The 16,105-nt window shown below is 44.1% G+C and overlaps 1 protein-coding gene across 1 annotated transcript in view; it reads left to right on the top strand.

Annotated features, from left to right (window-relative positions):
* The first annotated feature begins 1,265 nt into the window (after window positions 1–1,265).
* The window catches only part of Ssu72 (SSU72 homolog, RNA polymerase II CTD phosphatase), a 32,532-nt gene continuing 17,692 nt past the window's right edge, over window positions 1,266–16,105 (top strand). Inside the window, exons 1-2 of the mRNA XM_050130087.1 lie at window positions 1,266–1,603; window positions 15,861–16,004. Of these exons, the coding sequence (XP_049986044.1) occupies window positions 1,524–1,603; window positions 15,861–16,004 (224 nt within the window). The 5' untranslated portion in view covers window positions 1,266–1,523. The remainder of the gene's footprint in view (window positions 1,604–15,860; window positions 16,005–16,105) is intronic.

The following is a 16,105-nucleotide window of genomic DNA, read 5'->3' as shown; positions in this document are numbered from 1 at the left end:
ATTTCTTCACCCTCTTTAGGTCCTTTTGACTGAGTTTTTTAAGGAGCTACAATCTTCCTGGTGTTCACTGTTGCTGCCTCCCCATGTTTCTCCTCCTATTAGCTGAGGACACAAAGCCTAATCTATCCTGGGGAATCCAGATTCTCTTCCCACAGCAACTTGTCGATCTTAGGAAAAACTGGAGTGCCTAGACAAGCCGTCATTGGCTGCCTGCTAGGGAGGGAAGCAGCTTAGTGCCTTGTGCTTCATGATCTTTCAATGCATCTCATACTAAAAATGGACCATGTTTTGTTTCTTGTAGCCCAAACCTCAAGACAGTTCTCGGAATCTCCAAATCACCCATGTAAATACCCTTCTCACAGTCCCATTCCTTCTTTTCTTGACCATTCTATTGGAGATGGAGAGGAAAAGCAACAGGGCAAGAGGCTGTAAGCCTGTCTTTGTTTACCGAGTTCTGGGGTTAAAGGTATGAGCCACCATGCCCAGCCCTATTTCTCCTTTTTTTTTTTTTTTTGAGACCGAGCTCTCACTAAATGGGCTTCCATAGTGAAGCGATCTTCCTATCACTTTAAGAGGAGCCGGTTACCTCACAAACTCTTTCTGAAAAGTTTCTGCATCCGATAAACCTCTCTGCAGATGCAGCAGTCCAAAACAGACTCAGAAAAACCCGAGGTTTAATGGATTAAAGACTCCTAAATGATTTTCCAACCCCCCAGAGAGGAGATGGAAAGAGACCAGAAAACCCACATAACTGGTTTCTGGCGGGCACTTAAATACCCTGTTGGAGTGGTCTTGAGCATCTCTGGGGGTGGGGTCATCATTCGGCAGGCCTTCTGAGATGTGGCAGGGTTTGGAGGGATGGGGCTTGGGGTGGACCTTCCACCGAACATTAGAGACTCTCTGGGTATATGGATGCCAGGGGCTGGGGTGAAGCTTCCACCGAACCTTCTCATTATCACTTAAATGTTAAAACTTCAAAGGGCTCCCCAAGGGAAATGAGGAACTTCCGGAGGAAGTGATACTCGTTATAGAGACGGGGCGTAAACAAAGTGCTGGCGCGCAGATACGTTTCCGAAGTTGGTGGAGTGGCCACGGAGGAAACCGGATTGCTAGAGGGTTTCCCCAGACCGTAGGAACCGCCCGAAATCTCCAATATTGCGCAGGCGCTCCGCCCAGACTGTCATCAACGGCGAGGACCATTTAAGACGCCCCGGACGCATGCGCGGCGGACGTCACTGCCTTTTCCGGCGCGGGTGCTGTGACGTCAGATGCCGGTATAAACGGCCCCGAGCATCGGTCTTAGCTACTCTCGCCATAAACTCACGCAGCGTCGTCCGGTCGCTCTCCCGAGCCTGCTGCAGTGCGTAGTGCGTGCCCGGGAAAGCAGCGCCGACTTCCGCACGTACCAACGTCGCCCTCACTTCCGCATTGCTGACTTCCGGTTTCCGCCATCTTCCTCGGGCGGGAGCCGGCTTCTAGGTGGGAGTTCCGTAACGAGCGCTGTGGATAGTGCGATCGGTGCCATGCCGTCCTCGCCGTTGCGGGTGGCGGTGGTGTGCTCGAGTAACCAGAACCGGAGTATGGAAGCACACAACATCCTCAGGTAGTGCAAGCTCCGTCTGCCTTCTGCCCTTCCCTCCCTCCTTTTTCTCCCCCGCAGATTCCTGCCCGGGTCCTGACCGTGCTGGGCCCCGAAGGTCGGGCCATGCCCGACTTTTGCAGCCTTTTCGACCCCCCAGCGGGCTGCGTGCGCGCTACGCCCTCCTATAGGGTAAGCTTTACACTGAAGTCGGTCTGAAGGTCCGAATCGTTTGCGGTCACAGGAGTGTCAGTCCCAGTACACCCGAGAGCTGGCGAGCCATTCGCGGCCTGTCTGCGTGCTGGCCTCGGGCAGCTCCGGTACTGGACGGAGAGACCAGTCTTCTGTGCTGCCAACGGCTTTCCCGTGTGTGTCGTCCTGTCACATTCGCTGGAAAGCTCTCAACACATCAAGATGGAACGAGTCTGGAAGCCACCACCGTGACCCGAGTTGTCACCGTCAGGAATTAATGTTTGTTGCAGTCAGCGTTTGCAAGTCTCATGCACAAGCCGCCCGCCACTCCCACCCCATAACTCTAGGTGGTAATTTCTGGAACACACAAATACATTTGGGTCTCTAGTAGCGTCCCATATTTCCTTCCGAATTCACCTGTGTCTAATACGGTATTACTCTTTGATTTTGAAGATAAAATATTCTTCATAATCTCCTGACAAAATGAGAAACCGATGCATTCGCATTACAGATAAAATATGGTATAAATGTCAACTTTGATAGTACAGTAGAAACATCTTTTTCTCCCTGAGTTAATTATTTGCTAACTTTTGAGATTTTTTTTGTAGCTTTTATTCTTTGACAATTTCATACCCCCTTTCCTTCCCAAGACAGGGTCTGTGTGTAGTTCTGGATGTCCTCGAACTCGATGTATAGACTAGACTGGCCTGAAACTCACGAGATTCACCTGTCTCTGCCTCCCCGGTCCCCAAGTACTGGTATTAAAGGTGTGTTGGCTGTCCTCGATCTCACCCTTCACCTGCCTCCCTACCGTTGGGATTGCTTACAGGATTTTGCCACCACACCAGACTGTCTCACCTTTTCTTAGAGAGCCAGGGTGCTAGCTGCCGATCACCTGCAAATTCTAAAATTTCACTCTTCCTAACGTTTACCACATAGATCAATGAGCGGTTCTCAGCCTTCCTAATGCTTCGATCCTTTAATACAGTTCCTTATGTGGTGGTGACCCCACCACCAATTTTTTATTTTTTATTTATTTTTTTTTTTTTGGTTTTTCGAGACAGGGTTTCTCTGTGGTTTTGGAGCCTGTCCTGGAACTAGCTCTTGTAGACAAGGCTGGCCTTGAACTCACAGAGATCTGCCTGCCTCAGCCTCCCAAGTGCTGGATTAAAGGCTTGTGCCACCGCTGCCCATCCCCCCCCAACCAAATTTTATAGTCGTTGCTATTTCATAACTAATTTTGCTACTGTTCGGAATTATGGTGTAAATATCTTTGCTTTCCGAGAGACTTAGGTGACCCCTGTGGAAGGGGTTAGGAGCCACAGGTTGAGAAACATTGACATAGACATAGTATTTACTTGGTAGCTTTGTTTGTTTTGCAGGTGATAGCATGCTTTGAATGTTACCAACGTGGATTACAAAGTGTAAAGTTAGCCTGGGCTGTAAGACCTGGGTCTCCAAAAGACAATGTGGTGCGGTGTCTTATTTCATTGTATCCTCCTGGAGGTCCTTACTCTCCCTTTCTCTCTTGGCCAAGGTGACCTTGAACTAAAATTCGTCTTGCTGGGTGTGCTAAGATTATAAACATTTGATGCTGTACACAGATGGTCCTTGAGACGAGGTCTCTCATGATCTTAGGAATCAGCTCAGGCCTTGTGGTCGTGCGGCAAGCACCGCAGTGACCAATCTTCCATTTCCCCACTTTTTGTCTCATTCCACACTGTAGCCCAGGTTGGTGTGAAGTTTTGGCACTCCTGCCTCAGCTACCTCAAATGCTAGGACTACAGATGCAGTCCGCTGTGTTCTGCACTCCTCCCTTTTTGCATTTTTATTAATTCAGTTTAAATTACATTTATTCATGTTTAATGAACGAGGGTGGTTACAAAGCTATCAGTAAACAGATTCTAGGCAGCCACTGATTTTTGTTACTGTTCTATTAGACATCATGTGATTTTAATTTCTGCCACAATTCTTTGTGTAAATATCTTTGTATAGCTTTTGATTACTTTTCTAGTATAAATTGCTAGAAATGAGATTATTGAGCCAAATAGTTGGTATGTTCCACTTTCTTAGTTTTTAAAATCTGCTTTCCAGAGTAGTGCATGATCAAAGTTCCTATTGCCTCAGTTTCAGTATTCTTTTTTTTTTTTTAAAGATTTTATTTATTACATATACAATACAGTGTTCTGCCGCCATGTATGCCTGCATGCCAGAAGAGGGCACCAGATCTCATTTTAGATGGTTGTGAGCCACCATGTGGTTGCTGGGAATTGAACTCAGGACCCCTGGAAGAACAGTCAGTGTCCTTAACCTCTGAGCCATCTCTCCAGCCCCAAGTTTCAGTATTCTTAAGACCAAAATAGGGGAAAATTTTTTTTTTTTTCTTTTTCAAGATAGGGCTTCTCTGTGTAACAGCACTGGTTGTCCTGGAACTTGTTTAGCAGACCAGGTCATCAGGCTTGACAGGTCCCTTAACCTACTCAACCATCAACTGTGTTTTGTTTTTTGAGATAGTCTCAGTCTCCTTGGCTGTTTTAGGATTAGATCCACCTGTCTCAGCCTCCTAAATGCTGGGATTAAAGGTGTGAAGTTCTAATCCTTCTGCCTCCACCTTCCAACTGTTGAGATTATGAATTTGAACCACCCTGTCTACCTTAAAGTTTATCAGTTTGTTCTTTTAGAGCCGGGCGGTGGTGGCGCATGCCTTTAATCCCAGCACTCAGGAGGCAGAGGCAGGCGGATCTCTGTGAGTTCGAGACCAGCCTGGTCTACTAGTTCCAGGACAGGCTCCAAAACCACAGAGAAACCCTGTCTCGAAAAACCAAAAAAAAAAATAAAAAATTTAAAAAAATGAATTTGTTCTTTTAGATGCTGGCCTTGAATGCACAGAGATTCCCTGCTTCTGCCTCTCAAGTTTTGAGACTAAAGATGTGTGCCTCCACCACCTAGCGGTGTTCTGGCGCACACCTTTAATCCCAGCACTCGGGAGGCAGAGACAGGCAGATCTCTGAGTTTGAGGACAATCTGGTCTACAGAATGAGTTTCAGGGCAGCCAAAGATACACAGAGAAACCCTGTCTCAAAAAGACAAACAAAAAAATATACTTCAAGAGGACAACAGGCTAGGCAGAGATAGTACACATCTTTAATTCCAGCAGAGCGAGTTCCAGGACAACCAGTACTACATAGAGAAACCCTGTCTCAAAAAATCAAAACAATAAGAAAAGAGGACAACAGGCTGAGCCTCGACTGGAGTGCTGTCTACTGCCTTTTATTTATGGGTTGGTAAGGCAGAAAGGTCTAACCCTTTAATTTTATTATTAGCCAGACTTTGATTTCGTCTGTGGTCTCAGGCTACGCTCCTGGTCCTGATTTTTTTTTTTTTGGCTGGCATGTATGCGTATGTACTACTTGTATGCCTCATACCCTCACGGGTCAGAAGAGGGCATTGGGTCCCCCCAGATGGTTGTGAACCACTGTATGGGTGATGGTAATAGAACGTGGGTCTCCTGAAGTGCAGCCAGTGTCCTTGACCATTGACCATTTCTCCAGCTCTTTGCTCTTTGTAGTCGGCTGGGACACAGTGCCTGGCCCACAGAAGCTGCAATTTTAATTATAAACATTCAAAATAAGCTGGCAATACAATGCAGAGATAGAATAGAAGCCTAGTATGTCCAAGGTTATGGGTTCAATCCTAGAACTTCATAAACAAAAGGAGACAAAGCTGGGGACAGCATAGATCAGTAGCATGCTTATCTGTTTGCATTTGATTGCATGCTTATCTGGATTTGATTCTTAGCATCCCATTAAAAACAACTCGATGTGGTGACGCGTGCCTATAATCCCAGTACTTAGGAGGTAGAAACAATACAACTAGAAGTTTGTTGTAGGCATTAATTACATAGATAGTTGCCAAACGTGAGAGAGACTGAGGCAGTCTCATGATAGATAGCCAGGCGGTGTGAAGCCTGGCCAAGTATGTTTAAGTCCCTGGGTGGGAGAAACAAGCTAGGAGAGTTGGTCTGGTGAGCGCCTCTGCCAGGGTACATTCTCAGAATTGTTTAGTTCATCTTGACAAGTGTGTGTGTGTGTGTGTACCTGTAATGGGGTGTTTGGAGGTCAGTGTCAGATAACCTGTTACACTAACATACAGTTTAAGACACAGTCCTAGTGGACCTGGAGCTAACCAATTAGCCAGACTGGCTGATAGCAAACTCGAGGTTAGCTGCTATCGCCACAGATTACAGCCAAATACAACCATAGGCAGTTGTTGGTTGGTTGGTTTGGTTTATTTAAAGATATTTTTCCTCTTAATTTTTTTGTTTATCAATCAGTGTTTTGTTTGCATGTGTGTCCCAATGGGAGAAAATAGGAGCCTGAGAAGAATCCAGAGAACTGGAAGAAAAGTTATCAGCTGTGATCCCAGAAGTCCTTGATTTGTGGTAGACTGTGGAATGCCAGTGTCGTAGTGAGCATATGCTGTGGGCCACCAGAGTTGTGCCATCCTGTAGCTGGTAGCAACTGACTCAAGATTGCAACATAAGCCACTTTGAGGTGCTGTGAATTCCTCTCTGTTCTTGAACCATGTTATCCATAGTCTTCCACAGGGAGGTGGCATAAACTGTCTCTGCTGTATGGTTTTTGGTTCTTGATATACTGTAAGAGAATGAACTAGAGGGGCTGGAGAGATGGCTCAGTGGTTAAGAGCATTGCCTGCTCTTCCAAAGGTCCTGAGTTCAATTCCCAGCAACCATATGGTGGCTCACAACCATCTGTAATGAGATCTGGTGCCCTCTTCTGGCCTGCACATATACACACAGACGGAATATTGTATACATAATAAATAAATAAAAAAAAAAAAAAAAAGAGAATGAACTAGAAATTGTTTAGGTACATAAAGAACTTGGAACTGGGCTGGAGAGGTGACTCAGGTTAAGAGCACTGGCTGGTCTTCCAGAGGTCCTGAGTTCAATTCCCAACAGTCACATGGTGGCTCACAACCATCTGGTGCCCTTTTATGGCATGCAGTTGTCCATGCAAGCAGAACACTATATGCATAAGAAATAATTTTTATTTTTTTTAAAGACAGGGCTTCTCTGTAGCTTTGGAGCCTGTCCTGGAACTAGCTCTTGTAGACCAGGCTGGCCTCGAACTCACAGAGATCTGCCTGCCTCTGCCTCCTGAGTGCTAGGATTAAAGGTGTCCTCCTGACTAAATAAATAAGTTTAAAAAAAAAAGAAAATCAAAAACATCAAAAACTTGGAACCAATATTCTTAGAATCCCAGCACTGGAGATGCTAAAACATAAGGATCATAAACTTGCTGTCCTCCATAGTGAAAGTCTTCCGTGGGGAAAAAAAAAAAGCTGAGTGTGTTGATGCATACTTAGACAATTGCCCTATACTGTAGGTAGAACAAGGTGTTGAGGTTTAACTCCCATGTGGGCTGTACAGACCCTGTTTCTTTTTTTTCCCATTTATTTATTTATTTATTTGGTTTTTCGAGACAGGGTTTCTCTTGCAACTTATAGACCAGGCTGGTCTCGAACTCACAGAGATCCGACTAACTCTGCCTCCCATGTGCCAGGATTAAAGGTGTGAGCCATTGTCACCCAGTTTAGACCCTTTTTCTTTAAAAAAAAAAAAAAAAAAAAAAGGCCAGCAAGTGGTGATGCACACCTTTAATTCCAGCACTCAGGAGGCAGAGGTCCATAGATCTCTGTGATTTCAAGGCTAGCCTGGTTTGCAGAGTGAGTTCCAGGACAGGCTCTAAAACTACACAGACAAACCATGTCTTGAAAGTCCAAAAAAAGGAAAGAAAAAAAGGCTACAGGTCTTACAAACATGCCTCCCTGAGAACATGTGTACTTTCACAGGTTTTAAGGGACTGTCAGCTAGTTTTTGTTTCATTCTTACAAAAAAGTAGAATTAAGACCAAGAAATTGCTAAAGAAAATGGGCTTCTGTTTAGCTATGAATGGTGAGTATGTCAAACTTAGTAATAGCTTTAACCACTGGAAAGTTACAGGCCAAGTAGGATGATGTCTTGGGAGTAAGGCACTTCTTTCCATCTGACAGCCCGAGTTTGAGTCCTAGGACCCACATGGTGGAATATGAGAACCAGCTCCCACGGCTTGTCCTCTGATCTGTACATGCTAAGTAAAAAGTAAATGTAGTAAGTGTATTTAAGAATTTATGTGTCTGGCATAGTGGCACACAACTTGAATTCTAGTACTCAAGATACAGGTAGGTGGGTCTTTGGGAGTTCAGTCTACATAGCTAGTTCTAGGCCACCCAGGGCTATGTGGCAAACAGAACCAAAAAAGTTTAGAATTGTCTTTGTAGGTGAGAAATAGGTAGAGCCTGTACTTTGAAATTTTTCTAGTGATAGCATAAATTTTGTCAAGGTAATTCCAAAGAGTTTACTTTCTGTGTTAGTTGATGTTTTGTACCTGTGACAGATGACTAAGAGAAACACTTGAAGGGAGGAAAGATCAGGGCTTAGTTTCCGTCCACGGTCATTTGGCTGTGCCATTTTTGTCCTATGGTGAAGGGCATTGTGGAGGGGACCTATGGAATAGAGCTGTTCACCTCTTCACTCACGGTGAGGATAAGAGACATTCATGGTGATTTATTTTGTCCAGCTAGGCTCTGCCTCTTGTTTTTTCCTCCTCCCCAGTAATATCATCAAATTATGAATCCCTTGTATTAGCCCATCGGTGAGGTTGGAATTCTTGAGCTTTCTTTGTTTTTGTAGACAGGCTGTCCTGGAACTTGCTCTGTAGACCATGCTGACCTTGAAGTCCTGCCAGTTGCTGAGATCTGCCCGCCAACACTGGGCCCACACCAAACCATCTCACCAGCCTTGAAACAGTAGAGGGCTGGTGGCCTGTGAACAGTTGATGTGGGTTCTACAGACATGATGTCATCAGCATTTTAGAAATCAGACTGATAGGCACTGGATAATCTTGAGTAAAGATGACAAGATTGTAGCACCTACTGTTTAGAGATGTACTTGCTTTTAGAGGCAGTGGATTCAGGATTTCAGTCTATTAAAATCATAATTTAAACTCTCATCATTCCAAAACATTAAGAGTCAAAAAAAAAGTCAAAACTATCAGAACCTATGCATTTTCTTTGGTATACATGTTAGTATTTTACTTTCAGTCTTTGGTACAACAATTAAACAGCTTTTTTCCTTAGTGTTACACTTTCTACAACAAATTCACTGATAGGTTTTTGATAGGTGTGGAAGACATTTATTTTTCTGGAAGATTAGGTAGAATAATTGCCCTTCAGACAAAGCTGTTGGTTGTCAGGAGTATTTTTATAGCGTTCATTGCCTTTATGTAAGAAGCAGATTGTCACCATACAAAATGGGCTGTTATGCCAGTTTCAGAAGCTTCAGAGAAAGCAGAGCTTCTGTTGCTAATTAGCCTTTTTGCCACCTGGGAACAGCTTTTGGGGGGGGGGGGGACAAACTGCATTGCCATTTATTTTTAAAAAGGATGATTAAAAGTAATAGTTCAGAAAGTTGGAGGTGGGGAGGCACTTGTAATATTATGGCTGACCATGCAGGCAGCTCTTAGACTTCAGCCACATCAAGACTAGGTCAGGTTGTTTTGGAGATGATGCGATTATAGGAATATAGATAGATTAACTGGAGAATGTTCCCTGTGGAAAATCCTGTACCAGCCTTACAACCCGTTAAGGAGTTGTGGTCATGTCTATCCTGCCCTCTGCAATGCTTTTGGGGACCTCTTTGGTCTGTATAATGGTTATGTTGTGTGTATTTGAGGCACATCTGACTCTTGCCTTTGTTTTGTATCCTAGACTAGTTTTTGGTTTTTCGAGACAGGGTTTCTCTGTGGTTTTGGAGCCTGTCTTGGAACTAGCTCTTGTAGACCAGGCTGGCCTTGGACTCACAGAGATCTGCCTGCCTCTGCCTCCCGAGTGCTGGGATTAAAGGCGTGCGCCACCACCGCCCGGCTGCTTTTGCCATTTTTTAAATTTTTATTTATTTATATTTGTTTTTTTGAGACGGTTTTTCTGTGAAACAGTCCTGACTGTCTTGGAACTTGCTTTTTAGACTAGGCTGGCCTTGAACTCACAGAGATCTGCCTGCCTCTGCCTCCCGAGTGCTGGGATTAAAGGCGTGCGCCACCACCGCCCGGCTGCTTTTGCCATTTTTTAAATTTTTATTTATTTATATTTGTTTTTTTGAGACGGTTTTTCTGTGAAACAGTCCTGACTGTCTTGGAACTTGCTTTTTAGACTAGGCTGGCCTTGAACTCACAGAGATCTGCCTGCCTCTGCTTCCTTAGCCCTCCAAGTGCTGGGATTTGAGGTGTGCACCACCACTGCCTGGCGCTTTTCCCATTGTTAAAATGATCCTGGTAGATCGCTTTAGAGTGGGACCTTTTGGGAAAAGTGATCTCAGCTTTTTCTTGTTTTGAACCAATTAAGATGATTTCTCTAATGGCTCAGTGGTTAAGAGCACTGGTTGCTCTTTCTGAGGACCCTGGTTCAATTCCCAGCACCGGCATGGCAGCTCACAACTGTCTGTACTCCAGGGACCACACATAGACATACGGACAGAATAGAATGCCAATGCACATAAAAGTAAATTAAAAAAAAAGTTAAAAGATGACTTCTTGAATACCTGATTAATCTCTGCATTACATGTGTGCCTAGTGGTCACGGAGGTCAGAAGAGGGCACGGGTGCTGGAGAGATGACTCAGGTGTTGGTTCCAGGATGCTTATGATATATATATATATATGCACAGAAGCAAAATACTCATGCACATAAAATAAACCTAATTTAAAAAAAAAAAGAAGAAAAGGGCATCAGATCCCCTGAACATGGAGTTATCAATGGTTTTGAGCCTTCATATGGTGCCAGGAATTGAACCTGAGTTCTCTGCAAGAACAATTTTTCTTACTGTAAAGCCATGTCTCTAGACCTCATCCTTGTTTTGTTTTAAAAACCCTCATTGGGGGGCTGGAGAGATGGCTTATCGGTTAAGAGCACTGCCTGCTCTTCCAAAGGTCCTGAGTTCAATTCCCAGCAACAACATGGTGGCTCACGACCATCTAATGAGATCTGGTGTCTGTTTCTGGTCTGCATGCAGGCAGAGCACTGTATATTTAACAGATACATCTTAAAAAATAAAACAACAAAAAACTCATTGGCTTGAAGAGGCAAGTCTTTTTCTTGTGAGCCTTAATCCCAGCCCTCATGGAGAACACACCAATGGTAGGTGCTGGAACGCCACAGTTTGGGTGTGTGAACTATCTAAAATAGGACTACAACATCAGTCTCACCTGATGGTGCTTCTCTGGATCCTGGACACCTTCAAGGTGTGTGCCACCACACCTCATTCTTGTTTGTTTTCCTGACACATACCTTTTCATTGCACATTATCCAAGTTTGTAAGGACATTGTTTCAAATTTAAATTAAGGGGACCTTCTGCTTTGACCCTTTCTGATATCTGTGTCACTTTTTCAGTTCTGACGAACACCTGGTGTTTGTTGCTTTCTAACTCACTTTTTGTTGGAACATTGGAATTTTTGTGTTTCCAGTTTAATAGCTCAGGCATATGTGGACTCTGGGTTTTAATGATTCTGTTTTAGGTTGTGTTTCTTATGTGTCATTCTGGATAGCTCAGGATATTCTAGAAACACAGCAACAGACCCAGTTTTATTGGTGTTCTCCCCCCCCCCCCCAGACAGGGTTTCTCTGTGGCTTTGGAGCCTGTCCTGGAACTAGCTCTGTAGACCAGGCTGGTCTCGAACTCACAGAGATCCGCCTGCCTCTGCCTCCCGAGTGCTGGGATTAAAGGCGTGCTCCACCATCGCCCGGCCCAGACCCAGCTTTTTATCATCCTCAGGGCCCTTAGCTGAGGTCTCCCAACCTAAATATGAACTGCTTTTTTCAGAATATTTACTCGTTTGTTTGTTTAATTGGGACAGGATTTCTCTGTGTAGCCATGGCTATACAGGAACTAACTGTAGATCAGGCTGGCCTCAAACTCAAGAATCTGCCTGTCTGCCTCCTTGAAGACTGGGATTAAAGGTGTGCACCACAGCACCCAGCTAGAATTAATTTTTTTTTTTTTCGAGACAGGGTTTCTCTGTAGCTTTTGAGCCTGTCCTGGAACTAGCTTTTGTAGACCAGGCTGGTCTCGAACTCACAGAGATCCGCCTGCCTTTGCCTCCCGAGTGCTGGGATTTAAGGCATGCGCCACCACCACCCGGCTAGAATTATATATCTGCTTTTGTGGACTCTTTGTAAGTGATAAGTAGTGATATAAGACTGTGTTGCTTGGCACCAACTCTCTTTTATTTAGCCCTCTCTGCTGCTTCTTGGAAACAGTTCTTGGAGATGGTTAGACCTGTAAAGAACTCTGCATAGACTTATAACCAAGTGGTTTGTTGGCTTCTGACCTTTGTGATCACAGGCAGCACTTTGTGAATGCCTTTTCTGTGGCTTTGTGTCTGTGTCTGTCTGACTGAGTTTCTATAAGTGAAGTTCTTAGGTTTGGACTCACCACTGAAGTCCACAGTCACTTATTTACTTTATACCTGCTACATGCTACCATGTGATACTATCTGATTGGTCCTTCCTTGTTGCTGACTCCCTAAGTGACTCAGAGCTGGGCAGTGGTGGCTCATGCCTTTAATCCTAGCACTTGGCAGGCAGAGGCAGGTGAGTTTGAGACCAGCCCGGTCTAGGTCTACAAGAGCTAGTTCCAGGACAGGCTCCAAAGCTATGGAGAAACCCTATCTCGAAAAAAAAAAAAGTGACTCTGAAACAGACCAGAGTTTTCTGCTTTCTTCCTTTTCACCCCTTGCTTTATAGACCAGGCTGGCCTTTAACAACAGATCACCTGCTTCTTTCCCCTGAATTCCAGGATTAAAGGTGTGTGCCTCCTTGCCCAGCCCTGTCTTCATTAGTTTTTTTTTTAGGGTTTTAATATGTATTATAGTTAGGTAGAACCTCAAATTTATGATCCTCCTGCCTTAACTGGTGGTGTAATGGGTTCCCATCACTGCCTCTGTCACTTTTCACTCCCTTAAATGGACTAAGTTGAAAAGTGGTACCTGTGTGCTGTTCTGGAAAATTGTTTGTTTATGCTGTGGAGCATTTGTTTAAGATGTAAACGTGTGTTTCTTCTGTTTATGCTGCATTTGCTTAACTCTGTGAAGCTGTGATTCTTTACCTGTCTAAAACACCTGATATTCTAATACACAGCTGAGCGGCCAATAACAAGGCAGTAAAAAGGATAGGCAGGACTGGCAGACAGCAGGTATAAATGGGAGAAATCTGGAGAGGGAAGGAGCCAAGAGAGAACAAGGGGAGGAGGATTTTAAGGGCCTGCCGGCCACCCAGCCACCCATACGATGTACAGAAGAGAAGGAAAAAGCCCAGAGGCAAAAGGTAGTCGGGGATAATTTAAGAAAAACTAGCAAGAAACAAGCCAAGCTAAGGCTTGGCATTTCTAACTAAGAATAAACCTCTGCTGTGTGTGATTTTACTTGGGAGCTAGGTGGTGCCCCCCTGCTGAAGCCAAAAGAGTTAAAAAAAAAAAAAACCTTACAACAGCATGTTTTGTTTTTCTTTTGTACATGAAATAGAATATTTGACGTGTAAGGGTCATTTCTTTCCCAGTGATGTTATGTCTGAGTTATTGTCCCTTCTGTGGAATTTTTAGTAACGTTACTTTGTGGTGGATGAATCTATAGTAAGCATGGTTCTCTGCACACCAGATGGTGAGCAGCGTTCTTACCCAGTTTGACAATGAGATGTTTAAAATAATTCCAAATGTCCGGAGTTACAGTTAAACAAATGAACAACAAGAAAAAAACAAGAGAATTGTGTATGGTGGTGTAACTTCCAGACCAGCCAGATGTTCGTTCTGAATTATATGTTGGCTTGAGCTACACAGTGAGATCCTGGCTCAAAACAACAACAAAAACACAAAAAAGCTTTACATGCTGATGCTTGTTAAAATACAAACCTATAATTCCAGCACTAGGGAGTCAGAGGCTGTTTGATTTCTGTGAGTTCAAGTTCATCCTGATCCACACAGTAGTTTTAAGGCTGCATAGTGAGATACTGTCCCAGCATTAGAATTGCATTTGGGGAATTGGAGAGATGGCTCAGTGGTTTGGAGCATTTATTTCTTGATTTTGCAGAGAACCTGAGGTCAGTTTCCAACATTCATATAGTGGTGTGCAACCATCTGCCACTCCAATTCTAGGGAATCCACCCCTTTAAATTTTTTTTTTTAAAGAATTACACTTTTGCTGCCAGCCTGATCTACAATAGCTAGTTCCAGAACAACCTGGGCTACACAGAGAAACCTTGTCTTGGAGAAAAAAAATAAAATTACTCCTTTGTTAAGTTTTAAAAGAAACCAGGTCAGCCAGGCTTTGTGGCACAAACCTTTAATCCCAGTACTCGGGAGGCAGAGGCAGGCAGATCTCTGTGAGTTCAAGGCCAGCCTGGTCTACAAGAGCTAGTTCTAGGGCAGGCTTCAAAGCTACAGAGAAACCCTGTCTCGAATTTTATTTCAAATTTACTTCTGTGCATGTAACCTGTTGTGATAAACTTAAAATTGTGGTTATCAGTAGTGCTAACTAAGTCCTCTGATCACACGTAAGTGTCTGTGTTTTGAGGTGCTTTTCTTTTCATGGTGCATATGTAGTTTGCCGGGCTGTGCTGGTCACATGGTCTAATTGGATTATCCTGTAGGTCTTCTGCATCTTTCTCTGGTTCATCCAAATCTGCAACCTGCTGGTTCCACAGAAGTCACTACTACAGCTGTTGTGGCTGTTTGTCCCTGCAGGACCCTCTGTGTACTTAAGTCTGGATTGCTAGGAAATTGGTCCGTGACTATAGTGTTATAAGTTTCAGTCAGTATTTTGACTAACCAGTTTTCAGTTTAGCTCTGTTATACTAGTTCTCTTCTGATTGATTAATGTAACTTGTTACAGAGCAAGTTAAAGGTGATTCTAACATTTGGTTAAAAATTTTAAAATGTATGTTAGATGTGGTGATGCAGGACTTTAATCTCAACACTTTGGAGGCAGAAGCAGGCTCTTGAGTTTAAGGGCAATCTGATCTAAATAATAAATAAATAACAGGCTGGGGAGATGGCTCGTGCAATTCTGAGGGCCTGAGTTCAGATTCCCAGCACCCACATAGAAGTCAGATGTGTGTTTATATGTGAAACCCAGCACTAGGGGCAGGAGTGTGTGGGAGGAAGAGAGGTGGATCCCTGCAGCTCTTTGGGCAGCCAGTCTACAAGAGCTGAATTTCTGGTTCCGTGAGAGACAACCTCACACCCCCTGCTCCCTCCACCCCCCAAAGGTGAAGGAAAACTAAGCAAATGTTGTGGTTTTCGCATGTGTAAGTATGCACACCCATGAAAACCTAGGTACCCGTGCACTAAGAAGCAAATCCCTAAAATCATGTTCTTAAGTACTTTAAGTTTCACTTTTTATTGTTTTGTGTTTTAATATCTTTAAATCTTATTTTCTGTGTATGGTAGCATGTCCAGTGTACGTGTGGAAGTCAGAGGACAACTTAGAAGAATTGATCTCTGCTTTTACCACGTTAATCCAGGCACTGAAGTTAGGTTCTCAAGCTTCTACAGCAAGTGACATTTCACCACCTACGACAGGGTTGATGGGAGGGTCAGCTGGTAAAGGCACTGGGTACCAAACCCGATGACCTGAGTCAGTCTCTAGGGTCCACGTGGTGGGAGTAGAGAGCCAGCTCTAACTAGTTTTTCTCTGACCTGCACACGTATACCATGCCGTGTGTGGGTGCATGCACACACACAAATAAGTAATATAATAAGTTTGTTAAAAGAAAAATAGATTGTGTAGCAGCACATACACTAAAATTGGAATGACACAGAGGTCAGCATGGCGTCTGTGTAAGGGGCACATGCGTATTTATAAAGCCTTCCCTATTTAAGAGAAAGAAATGGTTGTTCTTTTTTTCTGTTTTGTGTCCCTTGGTATGAGAACTTTATGTTTTTATCCAACTGTGATGTTTTTTTCTTCTTTGTGTCTTCCAGCAAGCGGGGTTTCAGTGTCCGGTCCTTTGGAACAGGAACTCATGTGAAGCTCCCAGGACCAGCACCTGACAAGCCCAATGTTTATGACTTCAAAACCACATATGACCAGATGTACAATGATCTCCTCAGGAAAGACAAAGAACTGTATCCCGTGGCTGACCCTTAGCGAAGCAGGGTGGTCTTGTGGTGGGTGTGGTTTGTGACTGGAAGTCACTCTGACCCCCCACCCCTGCAGGGTGTGTTGG

This window comes from Alexandromys fortis, unplaced genomic scaffold (assembly GCF_014885135.2).
Source record: "Alexandromys fortis isolate MF-2015 unplaced genomic scaffold, M_Fortis_MF-2015_v1.1 scaffold_330, whole genome shotgun sequence".
Classification (NCBI taxonomy): Eukaryota; Metazoa; Chordata; class Mammalia; order Rodentia; family Cricetidae; genus Alexandromys; species Alexandromys fortis.
This window is presented reverse-complemented; position numbering and strand designations above follow the sequence as displayed.